The sequence below is a fragment of the Phragmites australis genome, chromosome 23 (assembly GCF_958298935.1).
Source record: "Phragmites australis chromosome 23, lpPhrAust1.1, whole genome shotgun sequence".
In the NCBI taxonomy this organism is placed as follows: Eukaryota; Viridiplantae; Streptophyta; class Magnoliopsida; order Poales; family Poaceae; genus Phragmites; species Phragmites australis.
This window is the reverse complement of record NC_084943.1, coordinates 1,168,388-1,184,051: the sequence shown is the minus strand read 5'-3', so window position 1 is coordinate 1,184,051 and position 15,664 is coordinate 1,168,388. Positions and strand designations below refer to the sequence as shown.

The 15,664-nt window shown below is 43.4% G+C and overlaps 2 protein-coding genes and 1 long non-coding RNA gene across 3 annotated transcripts; all 3 read left to right on the top strand.

Annotated features, from left to right (window-relative positions):
- Positions 1 to 574: 574 nt before the first annotated feature.
- LOC133906812 (uncharacterized) lies at positions 575 to 1,252 on the top strand. Its single transcript, XM_062348827.1, has one exon. The coding sequence runs from the start codon at positions 575 to 577 to the stop codon at positions 1,250 to 1,252; it is 678 nt and encodes a 225-aa protein (XP_062204811.1).
- Positions 1,253 to 2,092: 840 nt separating this feature from the next.
- Positions 2,093 to 7,799, top strand: LOC133906811 (uncharacterized). The gene is made up of 5 exons (XM_062348826.1): positions 2,093 to 2,282; positions 2,388 to 2,570; positions 5,274 to 5,386; positions 6,689 to 6,811; positions 7,626 to 7,799. Exons 1-5 carry the CDS (start codon positions 2,093 to 2,095, stop codon positions 7,797 to 7,799), a joined length of 783 nt encoding a protein of 260 aa, XP_062204810.1.
- A 683-nt stretch (positions 7,800 to 8,482) lies between these two features.
- On the top strand, positions 8,483 to 9,506 carry LOC133905849 (uncharacterized). The gene is made up of 3 exons (XR_009907707.1): positions 8,483 to 8,647; positions 8,732 to 8,820; positions 9,145 to 9,506. It is a non-coding gene; the product is annotated as an uncharacterized LOC133905849 (long non-coding RNA).
- Positions 9,507 to 15,664: the final 6,158 nt, after the last annotated feature.

Sequence of the window (15,664 nt, the reverse complement as noted above, 5' to 3'; positions counted from 1 at the left end):
TACTCCTACCAGTTGCCAACATCGGTGGGCGTAAAGTAGCCAAAAACTAAATCTTTCTCACCTGAAAAGCAAACAAAACACGTGGGTATGAAGGTACTTGCAAAACTTAATCCATAATAGACACTTGTAAATAGCCCGACTCCAAGGAGAATGCATATGGGTAATTAGTAAGGACTCGACTATAAAGGTTAAGTAACTCAATATGCAAAAGCGATTTGGACTAAAGTGTAAGCATCTACACCTAATCAAAACACCCTTGAATCCTGAGATCATCAACATAACTTAATTATAACTTGTACCATATCAACTCTTCATCAACATCACCAGTTATGTCCCAACATTTCATCACGACATCTCAATAACGAAACTCTACGATTGATGTAAATGAATAGAAGCATACTCATAACCGAGAGCGCGATAATTTGAATTGATCTTACACCCTGCAGGGGTACATCTTTACCCACATGACACGAGTACCGTTCGGCTTGTCACCCGCTAAAGTGCACACAAGGGATACCCGTATCAACTTTTCTAATTGAGCCTCAAACGTTCGGCTTGTCACCTACCCACAACGATGAGAGAAGATAAGCACCGTGACGTCAGCAAACAGGGCTGGGAGAGAAGCCCCCAGGAGTTTCACATCCACCAAGGACACAATTGCAAGCGACTGCTGGGGAGAAACAAGCCATGGGAAGGAGCTCACTCCTCGCCGCGCCCCTCCTCCTTGCCGCCGCTGCGCTCTGCTGTTGCGGCGGCCGTCGATGCGGCCGTAGACTCATGCAACGTGATCCGCGACTTCGTGGACTTCGCTTTCTGCGCGTCGCGGCTGCGGCCCGTACCGTGGGGCGCATCCGCAGACCGGCGTGGCCACCTCCTCATCGAGGCGGACCTGGTCGCGGCGAGCGGGGCATCCTCGCGGTACACCGTGACGGCGATGGTGCGGGATGAGCGCGACGCGCTGGAGGCATGCGGGAACCTGTACGGGTCCGCATCGGTGCCGGCCCTGCGCCTCATGCGCTGGTACGCGGTGGAGCAGAGCTGGGGCGCCGCACGCTCGCTGCTGCCGCTCACGGGGCAGGCCGGGATCAGGTGCGAGGTGGCGCTCAGGGGTGCCGCGAGAAGGATGGCCAGGGCCAACCGCGAGTTCGACCAGCTCATCACCATGGTCACCGTGCTGCTCATGAACAATGCCAATGTTTGGGTGCTATATATTGTGCAAATATATGGGATCATCCTGATTAATGTGCTGTGAATTCTTTTATGTTTTTCATTGAGAACAACATAATCAGGGGATTGTTGCTAATAATTCAGTTGCTTTGCTGGGAATTAATGTGTTGTATCCATGAACAAAGCTGAAGGAGGAACTGTTTAGCACCATCTTTTGGGTGTATAATTGTAATTCCGGGTCTACTAGTATTTCTATTTTCGATCTGTGCTATGTGGTCTAAATATTTTGATGCACTAGATTTAGTACCACATTAATAGTTTAAATAAGTTAGAACCAATTTTTAAGCTTTCGTGTTCTAAATATAGCATTTTTGGATTAACCTTTTTATATGAAACGAGGATATAAGTATAAGAGAGATGTTATACGTAAGTAGGCTTGTCCCCACATGGGTGACAGGGCTATAAACGGATTTTGAAATCGAAGTGTTACAGATGATATTTAAAGCTAACTTGAAGGTAGGGTGTTACAATAATCTTTATAGAAATGACTTGATAGAAAAATGCCCATAAAAATGTTTCTCATTGTGTGGAAAATGTCCGTAAAAACCGCAGACTATTTTAGTATATGCAACTTTTTATTTTATTTTATGGAATTTTAGTATGCACCCTGATGGGCCTACGAAAGCAAAGATGGATGAAGAGCCAAAGCCCAATTTCGTTTCGGCCCATAAATCTCATCGGCCAGGCCCACCTGGGTTTGACAGCTGTGATCCAGCCTGGCAGCCTATAACGGACGCACCACTCACGCTTCCCGCTCATTTCCATCCTCTCCCCGCTCCCGTCTCCTCTTCCTCCTCCTCCTCTCCGCCTCGCTTCGAACCACCGTCCAAACCCTAGCCTTAGAGCCCCGGGTGCCGAGCTCTCCATGGCGTCCTCCTCCTCCCGCTGCATCCCCGACGGACCCTCCACCTCCGGGAGGCGCTCCTCCTTGCGGCAGCAGCCGCCTGACCTCCAACCCGCGCTCCTGCTCGGGCACGCCAACATAAACGCGAATTATCGGACGGTCCGGAAGCTCCTCGTCGCGGCGGGGAATGGAGATGTCTCCAACGCGAAGAGTAAGGCCTCTCGACTCGATCGGTGGCGCGGTTCTCATCCGATTGTTGCGATTTTTTTTTGGCTTCCGTGATGATTTATCGGGGTTTGATCGATGACGCACGCAGAATGGGCGAAGAAGCTGATCGAACTGGGGAACCCGAGCGTGGACGCGGCGGTGGAGGCCGTCGACAACCCGGGGACAAAGCGCCACGGGCCCCTCCACCAGGCCGCGGGGACCGGGAAGGAGGCGGTCTGCAAGCTGCTGATCAATCGTTTCAAATGCAGCGTCAACGCGACCGATGTTCACGGTAATTTGTTACCGATTTCTGCCTGTGTTGGGTTGGGCTTGGACTGGGCGCGTTCCGTTGTTTATTCGCGCAGTTCTGCGAGGTTTTAGTTGCTTCGGGGTGGGTTCCAATCGGTGCAGTTCGGCGAGGTGTTGGTTGCTTCGGGGATTTGGAGGATGCGTGAGTTTTGTTGTGTTGGATTAGGTGCGCTTGCTGTGTCAATGGTAAGCAAGAGCAGGTGCCCCGGTCGGCAGAGGTAGCATAGACCTGCACCCAGGGATGCTCCGGGCGGTGGCGGCCATGGGCGGTGCTCAGTGTCGGAGGAGAGAGGCGTTGCTGAGTTTGTGAAGAGGAAGAACAACTTCGAGGAGCCTCGGAGAGATTCGTGGTGTCTCAACGAAGTGGGGTAACCAATTGGAGCTGAGGTCCCCAAATGAGAGCCCATTTATTCCCCAATTGGGCTTAGAAATTGGACCGGTTTGGGCTTGGGCTAAGCCATGGATATCATTGCAGCTGCTCGTCGCAAGACACAAGCATAGCTGCGGCGCGGCGAGGCCGCGGCGGCCTGGCGCGATGGCGAGGGCGAGGGCGCGGGGTGCGACGTGCCTGGCGAGCAGCCGACCAGGCGAGGCCGAAAAGGGGCACCGTGTAGGCGAAGCGCGGCGAAGGCGTGGCAGGGGATTGGTTTGATAGCCGACAGGCCGAGATGGCTGCGCGGGCGTGGCTAGAGAATAGCGGGGGCACGGTGGCCGGTGAGGTCTCGGCCCTGGGCACCGCCATCACAACAGCTCGTGCGATCATGGGAGATCCAAATGTTGTGCTAATCTGGCACTTTCTTATTCATTATCATATTTCTTGTTAGTTATGATGTCTAGCTAATTAATGTCGTGACATGTGGGTTCGGACTCCTTGTTTTCAAAGCTGTATCCCACTGAAATCAAACAATTGGTGGAAGAAGATTGTAGTTCGTATTAAGACTAGCCTTTAGAAGGATTATCCCTTTCAGGGGGGAGTTTTCCCTGTTTTAGTGTTAAATCTTGACAGATTTAATTTGCTTTTGATGATTAATTGTGTTGAATCGTGTCGTACCCCAATGCTTGATTTATAAGTTTGCAGCGGGTCTCATGAATTCGTGGCTCCACCAAATTTTTTTGATAGGCCTGTGCTCTGATTTGTGGGAGTGTTTTTGTGATGTCATCAGCGAGTTGTAAATGCTGCATCAATGCAACCTTTCATGGTATTTATCTGTTTGAGAAAAAAAAATTGGAGCTGATTTTGACCATGTGCTGACACGAAGTGCATGTGGGAGCAGGAGAAATGCAGTAATCGCAATACGGATGCTCCTACCTTCCTTTGTTTCTGGAGTGGAACTGGTAGTTAGATTTTTATTTACTAGTGCAGTTCGGCAAATGTGTGATGCTTTAGGACAACATCCTTTTTTGGCCACCACTGCACCCTAGAAGATAGATATTGGTGAGGTTCAAGGGCGGCTATGATATGCAGTCACTGATGATATGCGACCATGCCAACCAGTAGCATAACTTGTTTTGGTGTCTCCGGGATGCCCATGTGTTCTTATTCGCTGGTACTTTTAAAAACTTATGCAAGTAGTTGGTTTCTGTGAAAATGCATGTTGAGTCACGAGTCTGCTAAGTATAATTCTGGGTGAAAGTTCTTCCCTTAAACTTTTTTAACCTTATGGCATATTTCAGCTGTAATACCTTCTTGGACAATGTTCTGGTATTCATTCTGCAAGTGCTTAGAGTTTTGATTATATATCAATTTCTTTGGTCAAAAGTGACAAGGTCATTCTTAAAGTGTTTGCCATCTCTTATGCTCTTGTTAGGTTGGACCCCTCTATTTTTTGCAATACAAGGTACAGAGTCTCTATCCATTATAAGGCTTCTTATCGACCATGGTGCTGATCAAAACAAAGCAGACAATGGTGGGATTACTCCACTTCATATTGCAGTAGAACGAGGTTCTCTCTGCCCTTGCATATGTGTGTTTTGGATTTTTAGCTATTCTTTGAACTTCGTTTTAGGTTTATCCTGCCAAATCTGTACTGTTTTCAAACAACGGGTTCATTTTTCATATAGCGTTTCGGATAGTATTATAGATGTCCATGTGCTTAAACTTGTCATATTTCTTTTGAACAAGACGCATAAGTTGAGCAATACTCACACTGGCCCGTGACTAAAAAAAGGCATGATACCTTTTCAGTTGCTTCAACCTGGCATTACCTGAACCTAGACACTAGGCCAACATAGGTAGAGAAACAACTAATGAAGTTTGGATCCTCCGTTGAAGGCCAGTGCTTGGGTGGGTGAAAACTATTTTCATCAGGCACGTTAGAAAAAAGGCTGGCTAGAGAAACCGTGGGCTTGTTTCCTAGGCTTAAACATTGGTTTGGGGTACCATTTGTTGTTCAGTTGTGTACCTGCATTTTTTGGGTTTAATGATACGAAAAGGAGTTTGTGTAGGTCGAAAGGACACCAAAGGCTACGGTGTAGTAATCGTCCCAGGCTTTCTGCGTTGCACAACTGCCTTTATGTTTTCATATCGTTGTTATGTTAGCTTGTAAGTCTATAAAAATGCCAAACTGATCATTTCTTAAAATATTAAGCTCTTGGTGATGATTAACTTTTCGTTATGAAACAAATATTTTATTTAATATAACCTAAAAGTTAATATGGTGTGATTATTTTCATGCATTTCATCCAGGTTTATATGAAGTAGCAGAGTTTCTGTTGTCCAAAGGAGCTGAGGTTGACCCCATATGTAAAGATGGTGGAACACCACTACACATTGCTGCTGAAAACGGAGATGCAAAAATGGTGAAATTATTGTTGCAGCATAACGCAGATGTAATAATTTCTTTCCTTCCAGCTCTAGTTTGTTCTTTTTCATCAATATTGTTTGTGTTGGAGTTCAATATGCATGATAACCGAGTACAAAATTCTTGGTTGGGTGAATTCAGATTGGTCTATAAATGTTCTCGCCTTTGTCTTTCCCTTTCTTGAGGCGCCTTCCCTGGTCGCAACCCTGGAAGCTCGGTATACGAGGTCCGGCCTGGGTGGGTTGAATACTACTTTTGTTTGCTTGACCGGGCTGAGCTGGGACTTCTGTTTTATTGGTTTTTTTTTAACTGTACAGTAGGGGAATCAAATGGATCTTTACTTTCATTTTGTTTCTTTTATCATGTGGCATTCTTTTCTCTGGTATTTGGCTCTTCCCTTGCCTACTATGCATCAAATTATTGATGCCTTTTGTGCCAGATTGTCACATGGTAAAGTTTTTTTGGAAAAGGGTCACATGGTAAAGTAAAACCATAATTCCTTTTCATAACCATCATAAGGTAAGGTCCAAGAGTTTAATCAACTGCTCCTGTGTAATGAGACTTGCGTGTCCTCCCCGCTTCTTTCCACCTTGTCCCCACAACTGCATACATGCTGGCATTCTATTGGGCCGTTTGTACTTGGTCTTACTGTTGCATTACTAGCACGGATCATGTGTAAGAATGGGTAAATATCCTGTATAACCTTAAATTTTCCTGTTTTTTCTGCTACATTGTTGGAGTGCTCATTTGATCTAGGCATAGGATACAGTTACATGAGGAACTTTGTTGATGATAGTTGGAATTTTCAACTGAAAAATGTTAGGACATACTTTTGTGTCCAATGGTACATTGGGAAAGGAGATGATTGGCGTTGTGGCTTCCTATGTACATACCTTCCATTTGCATCTTTAATTTTATATTGTAGGTAAAATTGAAGTGTCAGGTACTTCCTTTTATAACTTTTTCTTCTAAGAACTTGCATATTACGCTGTTTTTTTTTTTTTGCTCAAGCACCGTAATGTGTTTTATTTCCTTGTCCCCAGCATGGCAAACTTTCGTCTGGATTCCATACACCACTGACAATGTCCCTCTTTGGTTCTTCATTGGAATGCTTGGAGATACTTATTGAGGTGCAGTAACTTGTCCCTTTAAAGAACCCTGTGGTTCGAAAAAAACTTGTCCGTTTAGTGCTGCTACTCACCCCAAAGATTTCTTGCCAATGGGGTGAAACAAATTTGATTTTGTCATTCCTAAGATGAGCACAAATTGTATCATGTGTATTACATATTCCATGCTACAGGCTGGTGCTGATGTCAATGCTGATACTCATTTAACTCCACTAAAAATAGCTGCTGCGAAAGGTTTAGCTGACTGCATCGAATGCTTGTTGAAAGCTGGCGCTAAAGCAAATATTCCTGATGAAGTGAGTTTTATCCTGCTATTTCTCTTGTTAGTTGCCACTCTTGTTCAGCTTTTGGGCTTTATGTTTTTATACTTGCAAAACAATGTTCCTAGAATATTATAGCAATGAGGGTCTAATGGTTTATTGTAGCATGCTAAGCTAAGACCTTTAGATTTTTTAAATTATTTCATTAAAGACCCTGCTGATAACACAAGTAAATTTAAGGTAATTAGCAAAGCTCCTTAAATGATGCAAAATTATGCTATTTGAGGTGTACTGTCGTGGTTTCTGAGACCCATTTCTGCTTACTTGATTATTTAGTTCTAGATAACCAAGTATTGATCTTTTGGAAGTATTGTGAAACTCGATTAAGTTAATGGAGTTCTTTCATAACTAGGAGCAGTTCAGGGTAAACTGGCCTACACCTTAAGTTTGAATTCCTATGCCTTATGTCTTGCAAAAGAATGTTGCATATCTTGCTAATACTGAAGTTGACATGATGCTTCCTTGCCATAAGAAAGAAAAGAGCGAAGAAATTAAAGATGCCGGCCTAACGTTCATACACCTGTTTATTCTGGTGGATAATTGAAGTTTGAGTACAAATTCACAGTCTACACTGTCATTCTACTATACACTTATACGGTATAGATTAGTATCATAATGCATGCTCTGCGCAATTACCTGTAGTGCTTACACTGATTTGTGATATGTTTCGAGTATAATGCCTATGCCACATCCTTTGTTACTCATTGTACAACAGAAGGCCCAAGTTTGTTATCCCTTAAGATCTCCCATGTTTATTTGTAAATTTAATTATGTTGTGACTTCTTAACAGCTTGGTAGAATGCCCATAGAAATTGCTGCATTCGAAGGACAGGAGGAATGTGTCAAGATTCTTTTCCCTGCCACAACCCCTTTGGTTAAATATGCAAACTGGAGCATTGATGAGATAATTCGAAATGGATTAACTGTGAGTTCAGAGCCACAATTTGGAATATGGTTGGATTGATGTTGGTAGCTGTTTTTTAAGACTTCAATATTGATTTCTATGTACTGTTGATTTCACAATATGGTTTCTATTTGACTGTCGATTGTTCATGTACTATAGGAACGCCTGCACGAAGGATCTAGGGTTAAGGCAGAGGGGGATGCTGCATTCTGGAAGAAGGATTATATTTTTGCATCGAGTCACTACACTCTAGTAAATTCTTGCATATCTTCTAATTAGATTTAAGCTGCACTTAGATTTGCCAATATAGCTCTTCAGGCTACGGCTAATGACTAGCAACTGCTTGTCAGTGCACCTTAATGAATCCAATAAACTAGTGCCACATTACCTTTCATATTATAATTTCCTTCTCTTTTAATGTGCACTCGCACTAAAATTTCCAAGGAAGCACATAAAGTTTGCGTTCAGACATGCTATGGAACTGGGTGATCTAATTATTGAACCCTGGCGTACCTCCTTCTAGATCCCAACTTTGTGGTACAAGGATCAATACGTTTACCTGCATATGCCCAGAATCAAATATATATATATATCCTACTGACTAATGTTTGTGCTTTTAAGACAAAGAGTTGTGTCAATATTATATTTAGAAAGTATGTTTGTACATATGATAGACTAAGGAAATGCCATTGAAGAACTAACTTAATCTTTGGTGTCATATTATCTGATGACTGCAGGCATTGAAACTTGTTCCTGATGATTCAGACTTGTATGCAAAGAGGAGCCTTTGCTATCTGCGTATGGGTGATAAAGAGAATGCTTTGCTTGACGCTATTACCTACAGAGATATGCAGCAAGATTTACCTACATCTTCATCTGATCAAGGAGCTGCTTTGACATTGGTGCAGGTGAGCTCTTCTAGCAAGTAGTAGCTATACAATGTGTCATATGACTCATATTCCCTAGTCACGTGTTAACATTTTTGTCTTTAGGAGTATGGTAGAGAATTTGAAGCATTCATGTCTGGTTTGAACTTGGGTTCTAGAAGCAGCCTGACTGACGAAACTGACGAAGCATCTAGGTATGTAACCTATGCTCTAGATACTTCAGATCTTTGATTGGAGATGTTTGGAGGGATAGCTTGAGGTTGTTATTTGGTATATCACAAAATCATGCTACTGTTGGTTGGATGCCTTCTCGATAGTCTATTCTGTGACTAGACAATGTTGTACCTTGATGTTGGTTCTGGTTTCTGCAGTTTCTTTCTGTTCAGTTTGGATAGCATGTCACACGAACGATGATTGTACCAATGAATTTTCTGCTTGCCATTCTGTACTGAACTTGTCGCGTGTGATATGTGACACTATGATGCTATTGTAACCTTTGAACCATACTTTGCATCCAGGGAGGAGCATCTGTGAGGTGAAGCAAGGTTGTCAGTTGTTACTGCACAGACGAAGATAAAGGCGACATTCCGGGCGTCCATGGAACCTCTGGGGCTGTTGTTTTTTGTTGGATCCTGCATTTTTCCCTGGAACCTGGCCACGTTTTGTGACGGAACACTATCTAGTAACTGCTGGAGATATAGTACGTACTATACCTATCTAGTAACATAGATCATAGACGGCATACATATTTCACGTGATATACTGAACCGTGAAACCGATCCGACGGCTGGCGAGGTCCTCTGTGTTGGGTTGTTAGAGCAAACACAAACAGTGATGGAAGCCTGGAACCTTCCCCTGTTGATTAGCAATGCTGTGAGTTTTAACGCTGTGGAATTGTAATGAGCTGAGATGATGCAGTTTATTTGGTCGGCATGCATGTTCTGGGAGTTGAATGAATTCCGTCGTTGAGAGATTAGTACGCTTGCTTTTTTTGGGGGGGGGGGGATACTGAGTCCAACTTGTTGCTATCCTCTGTTTTTGTAGGTGAATTAGTTGCTTTCTGGTTTTTATATGTTTCGTTTTCTTTTTTTCGTCTGTCCTGCAATGGCAGCGATGTTTTTGTTTGGTTTTAACATTAGGATAATACGCGCGATCAGCTTGTGCCCGACCACGCTAGCGACCAGTACGAGCTCAACCACACGAGCGACCAGTACGTGCTCGACTACCCTGCTCGAGTAGTACGTGCTCTATTACCCGAGCGACTAGCAAGTTGCGACCACGCGAGCACCCTGGCGAGAAAACGAGCGGACGATTTGTCAACCAGAACTTGATGATTCGCTGGAACTCGACGAAAGCAACGAAAATACTAGATGCAAATCGAACGCTCTCTTCGACGAGAACACAAGACATATCGAAACTTTTTCTGAAGGAATTTATGACTTTATCCAACTCATATAAACTAGAGATTACAACTCTATATTTATAGCGCCTCCTAACTCCGAATTCTAACATAAATTGTATCATCCTACGATCCTGGACTCTAGACTCCAAATCTGACTCGAACTAATCAAACCGAGTAAGGAACGAACTCCGTTGAGTTTTGCACACCTACGACTGGACCTTCCGAGTTACAACCGGGACTTCAGACTTGAATCGAGTCCCTGAGGTCTACGCTAGGATTAAGTCCAACATACTCCCACCTAATCCTGATGTGGGTCGAGATTAGGAACTCCCAATAGATGCTGCATGACTGTCAGCTTCACTATCCATGTAACCGGTGATCACTTCTGTTTCTCCTCCTCTGGTATACACAAGATCATAATGCACGGTGCCCTTCAAATACCAAAGAATCTACTGCACTGCCTTGCGATGCATCACCGTGGGCTTCTCTATGAATCTGCTTGGTACCCTGATAGCAAATGAAAGGTCGGGTCTTGTATGGAGCAAATACCTTAGACAACCAATGATGCAACGATACTCAGTTGTATCAACCAGCTATTTGTTTGGATCCTTGTGCAACTACGCCCTTTGTTCCATAGGGAATTTTATGAAATTGCAATCCAACATACCAAATTGACCAAGAACCTTCTTCGCATACGTTGTTTGCTTGATTGTAATTCGCCCATCTTCTTATGCTACCTCAATCTTGAGATAGTAATTGAGCAATCTGAGATCGATCATCTCGAACTCACTCATCATCTGCTGCTTGAATCCCATGATCTCTTCTGGACTTTCTCTCGTCACAATGAGATTATCAACATATACTCCAACAATAATTCCTTGCTGGCCTGTTCCTCTTGTGTATACGGCATGATCTTAAGCACACTTCACAAATTTGAGCTGCTTCAAGCTCCTGTCAAATCGAATATTCCATGCTCGTGGTGCCTGGTAAGAGTCCATATGCGCCTTGCCGAGTTTGAGCACAAGATGCTCTTTGTTCTTCACTTCAAATCCCTCCGACTGGGCCACGCATACTTTCTCTTCAAACTCACCATTTAAGAATACTGATTTGACATCCAAATGATGAACCTGCCAATCTTGATTGGCTGCAACAACAAGGATAACACACACTGTTGGCATGGAGGTCCGATCCATCTCTCCCTCGTTAAGACCTTCCTCGTCATGTTTGTACTAACATGTATAATTTTCTTTAAATCTACGCATGATCAAGTATGCATGGACATTGTCTGGTTTCATGAACTTATTATCATACCTATAATCGCGACATGGACAATACATTGCCGTTTTACCATGATCTTTTATATCCGCCAAAGCAACACTCATAAAATACTTTATCCCACTCAGGTACTCTGGACAAGTCCGGGTTCTCAAGGTACTCCAACTTCTGTATATAACATAAAAACATTAATTCTTCATTAATAATTACCTTAATTGTGTGATTAAGCATGCGACTAAAAATTTCATACAATTACACTAGATTTGTGGCATCTCGTGATAGATCGGGCAAGCCAAGTATCAAATCTAACATAAATACAACTTTTGGATAAAGATGTAAAATGGACGATTACAACTTAAAGCATAACAAATCTACAAAATAGGGGTTAGAGGAAGAAGAAAGGGGAGATGCAAACCTTCAAAGACCTATCACAAATTCAAACTTCAAATCAACAAAATTTTAAAGACTGGAGAAAATCGCCAAATGTACTGTGCGCGCATAGTAGCTGGCCAGTCTCCAACTGCTAGGCACGCACATACGCTGGCTAGATCTTATAACAGATCTAAGTCATAAGTGACGGGTGATACGATTACCCGTCACTTATGACTTCTCATAAGTGCTAGGTCGTAATATGACCCGTCATCTATGCTAAATTATAAGTGACGGATCGTAGTATGACCCATCACTTATGACTCATGCAGAGAGATCTGTCACCTATGATCAGGTTATAAGTGACGGATCGTAATATGACCCGTCACTTATGACTGGTGCAAGGAGACCCATTACATATGATCAGGTCATAAGTGACGGGTGTAGTTATGACCCGTCACTGATGACCTGTTATCAGTGATGGGTCAATGTTCAGTCCCGACCTCGAGGCTATATAAGTGATGGATCGTATAATTATCCATCACTAAATTATATCTTATTTATCTATTTTTCACGTAGTGGCACCTGTTAACTTCGAATTCTAACACGAATCGTGTCATCCCACGATCTTGAACTCTAGACTCTAAATCCGACTCGAAGTAATCAAACCGAGTACAAAACAAACGACTCCTTCATTAAGTTCTGCACACCTATGACTGAACCTTTCGAGTTATGATCAGAATTCCAGACTTGAATCGAGTCCTCAAGACCTACGCTAGGATTAAGTCCAACAGGCCTTCTGTGCTGGAAGTTGTTTGCTACACGCCTCAATTTGTGCTGCAAGTTCTTTACCGTGCGCTTTAGGTCAATAGGTGAGGTGATTTGCAGGCTGGGCTTGCATCGCTTGAGATGTGTTTGTGCATTGGACTGGTACTTGCCCACCGGCAACACCTATATTAGCTCGAAGCCTCTAGTGCTCACCGCTACACGGGGTACCTTACATGACCAATGACAAAATTAGGAAAATACCATAATAAAAGAGCTCTTATTGCTAAATACCATCGCAAAGTCATTGAGTTGCGAAATACGCCACATACATGAAGAGCTCTGGAAAATACTAACCCATTGCATTTGCCATCCACCTATCCGTTAGAGCTTAGGGTTGTGAGAGAAAATAGCTTAAATGCCAATTGTACCCTCATCTTCTTCTTGTGCACACTCCCTTTTGTGTCTCTCCCTTTTCTCTAGGATCAAGTCGCCTCGGCTTAAAAAAAAAAGGTCTAAGTCACCTCCCTTGACCAGCTAGACGATGCATGGGATGGATGGCTCCAACGATGAGACCTTAAATCCCCTCTCTCTCTCCCTGACCAGTACTACAAGAAGGGTGTCCCTGTGAAGGTGATGCCTGTGGAGAAGGACGCTGTGAGGCTAGCTATGGTTGTGGCCAACTCGACGTTCGTGTCTCGGTAAAGAGTGCAGGTGCAAGGTGGATCTCATCACAAAGCTAAACACCATCACAAAGCTCGATCTCATCCTTATCAAGATTGTTTAACTCATTGCCCGACGCAGTACAGAGTTTGAGTGAGGCCAGGCCAGTGATCCCCTCCAAGATTTTCACCCATCCAGCACAACAATGGCACCATGGGACAAATAGAAAGGCGGGCATCGCTGTCTTTTCACGTCCCTAACGGGCTAGGCGAATTGCAAATGCGTATTTTTCAGAGTTCTCCATGTTTGCAATGATATTTCTCAACTCAGCGGTTTTGTGATGGTGTTTAGTGACAAGAGCTCTTTTGCTATGTCATTTTTCTAATTTGCTCGTATTAGAAAGGGCAATTGCAAACGATGCGGACGAGCGGGCCTAAAATCCAAAATTAGACAACATACACGATCGTATTTACCGAAATAGACAATATATCGTCATATTTATAATTTTAGCATCCGTATTTGGCACCTCATTTACTAAAAAATGACTTTCGATATAGGCTACAGTCCCGTATTCAGCACCTAGTGTGCCGAATATGGCATGTACCGGCTGCAAGTACTTTGAAGCTGTCATTTTATGCTGGGACCTCTACATGCCATATTCGGCACCTCATGTGTCAAATACACCTGATTTTTGGCGTATGAGGTGCCGAGATGGGCTACAGTGTCATATTTAGCATCTCATGTGCCAAATACACCTGATTTTTAACATATGAGGTGCTGAATATGCCATATTCAGCACCTCGTGTGCCGAATATAGTTGAGACCGCGTTTTTTTATGTGCGATGTATCGAAAGTTAGTTTTCGGTAAATGAGGTGCCAAATACGGATACTAAAATTGTAAATACGATGATATGTTGTCCATTTCAACAAATACCGGACAGAAGGAGCGGTGAGCTGACACAACAAGGACGAAAACTCTCACCAAAACATACTCCTAGTAGCCGCAGCCTGCAGGCTAGCTAGGAAAGAAAAGCCATGGCCTATCTTGATGTGGCACTCGATCTCCTCCCGTGTGGCCTGCGTGTAGTAGCTATTAGCTCAGGCTTCCGGCTATCTGCTGTAGTACCCTATCTCTGCCAATATTATTGGTTCGTTAGCCATTTCCAATCATTTTTCTTTCATTTTGTTACCTTCTTAATTCTCGTTCTCGTTATTTTTTCTCATCTCCAACAGCTTTCCTTTGAAGTGATTGACGAAAGGAAAAGAGAGAATCCTAGAGAGAATCCTAGGTGAAAGAAATAACCTTAGAAATGGGAACAAGAATCCCATTGAAGCGCTAAAGGGAACGAGAATTCCTTAGCAAAGATAACAATACTCACGATAGAAAACTGTTGGAGATGGAATCTTATTCTAGCAGGGCTACAAGCGAGTTTAGCTGCTTTTGCAGGAACACATGATGATGAGTGTGTGATCTGTATAAAGAATTGCTGGAATTTTTGAATGAGAAAAAGTCTCCTAGAATAGTTGCAAAATCTTTTGGTTAGATGCAACTTAATCTCTTTTAACTTGACATTCTTTTGCTTTGGACAATTGATTGCAAGTAATTACTTAATGTGCAAAGTCCGTCTATAAGTGAGAAATCAAGGTGAGATGTGCCTTAGTTTATCCTGTGTGATGAGTGATTGACGTTGTGTAATTTTTTGTTGGTTAGTATATGTATGGTTATATACTGTAATGTTGATTTTGTCTAGTCAAAGTTGAAAAGAACTAGAATTTGTATCGTTATCTCAGTGCAGAAAGCTTACACTCACCGGATAGTCCAGTGTGAAGGTTTTTGACCCCATCGGATAGTCCGGTGTGTGGTAGATATGAGTGCCGGAGCTTTTCAGCGTAGAGGTAGAGAAAAATTCATTCACTGGAAGATTCGGTGTGAGTGAGAGTGAGCATGAGACTATTTTTTTCTAGAGAATGGTACAAATGTGAAAGTCTGGTGCGGTAGCCTCACCGTATGGTCCGATGTATGCACGGATGATCACGAGAGGCTACACCGGACAAAGATTTCCAGAGAGATTGAAAAACTAAGTTTCAGTGATAATGTAGTCATTGGATGGTCTGGTGATGGGCGTGTGAACACCGGAGAGTATCACCGGAGCCTTTCAATTCTGAGGAAAATATTGAGGTGTTCACCAGATTGTCCGGTGTTGGGATTTTATGACCACCAGACTAATGTTTCCAGAGAGGAAAGCAAACCGAGTTCTAGTAGAGTTGTACTCACTGGATGGTCCGGTGTTGCACTAGTGTGAATCCCAGACCATCTGGTGTTCATATTTTTGTTACATCTGATCTTTTTCAACTTGATTTCGATTTGGACTAACATGTGATGATGTTATATGGTTCTAGAGATGCATGTTTGCTGGTCTCATGGTGTGCAGGTGATGGATGCAGCTTAGTGGTCGACGGTGGGTGATCGGGGCTAAGCGGGGTGCTTAGTGCCGGATCAAGGAGGCCGGACGGAGTCAAGGATGATCCTAATGGTACATGTGAAGGTCAAGCAAGGCAACATA

Bases quoted from the DNA above. Each gene is read 5' to 3' on its own strand.
- LOC133906811 (XM_062348826.1), top strand. From the start codon at position 2,093: ATGGCGTCCTCCTCCTCCCGCTGCATCCCCGACGGACCCTCCACCTCC. The intron at 5,387-6,688 runs GTGAAATTATTG...TCCATGCTACAG, and splicing joins AAAACGGAGATGCAAAAATG to GCTGGTGCTGATGTCAATGC. The intron at 6,812-7,625 runs GTGAGTTTTATC...ACTTCTTAACAG, and splicing joins AAGCAAATATTCCTGATGAA to CTTGGTAGAATGCCCATAGA.
- LOC133906812 (XM_062348827.1), top strand. From the start codon at position 575: ATGAGAGAAGATAAGCACCGTGACGTCAGCAAACAGGGCTGGGAGAGA.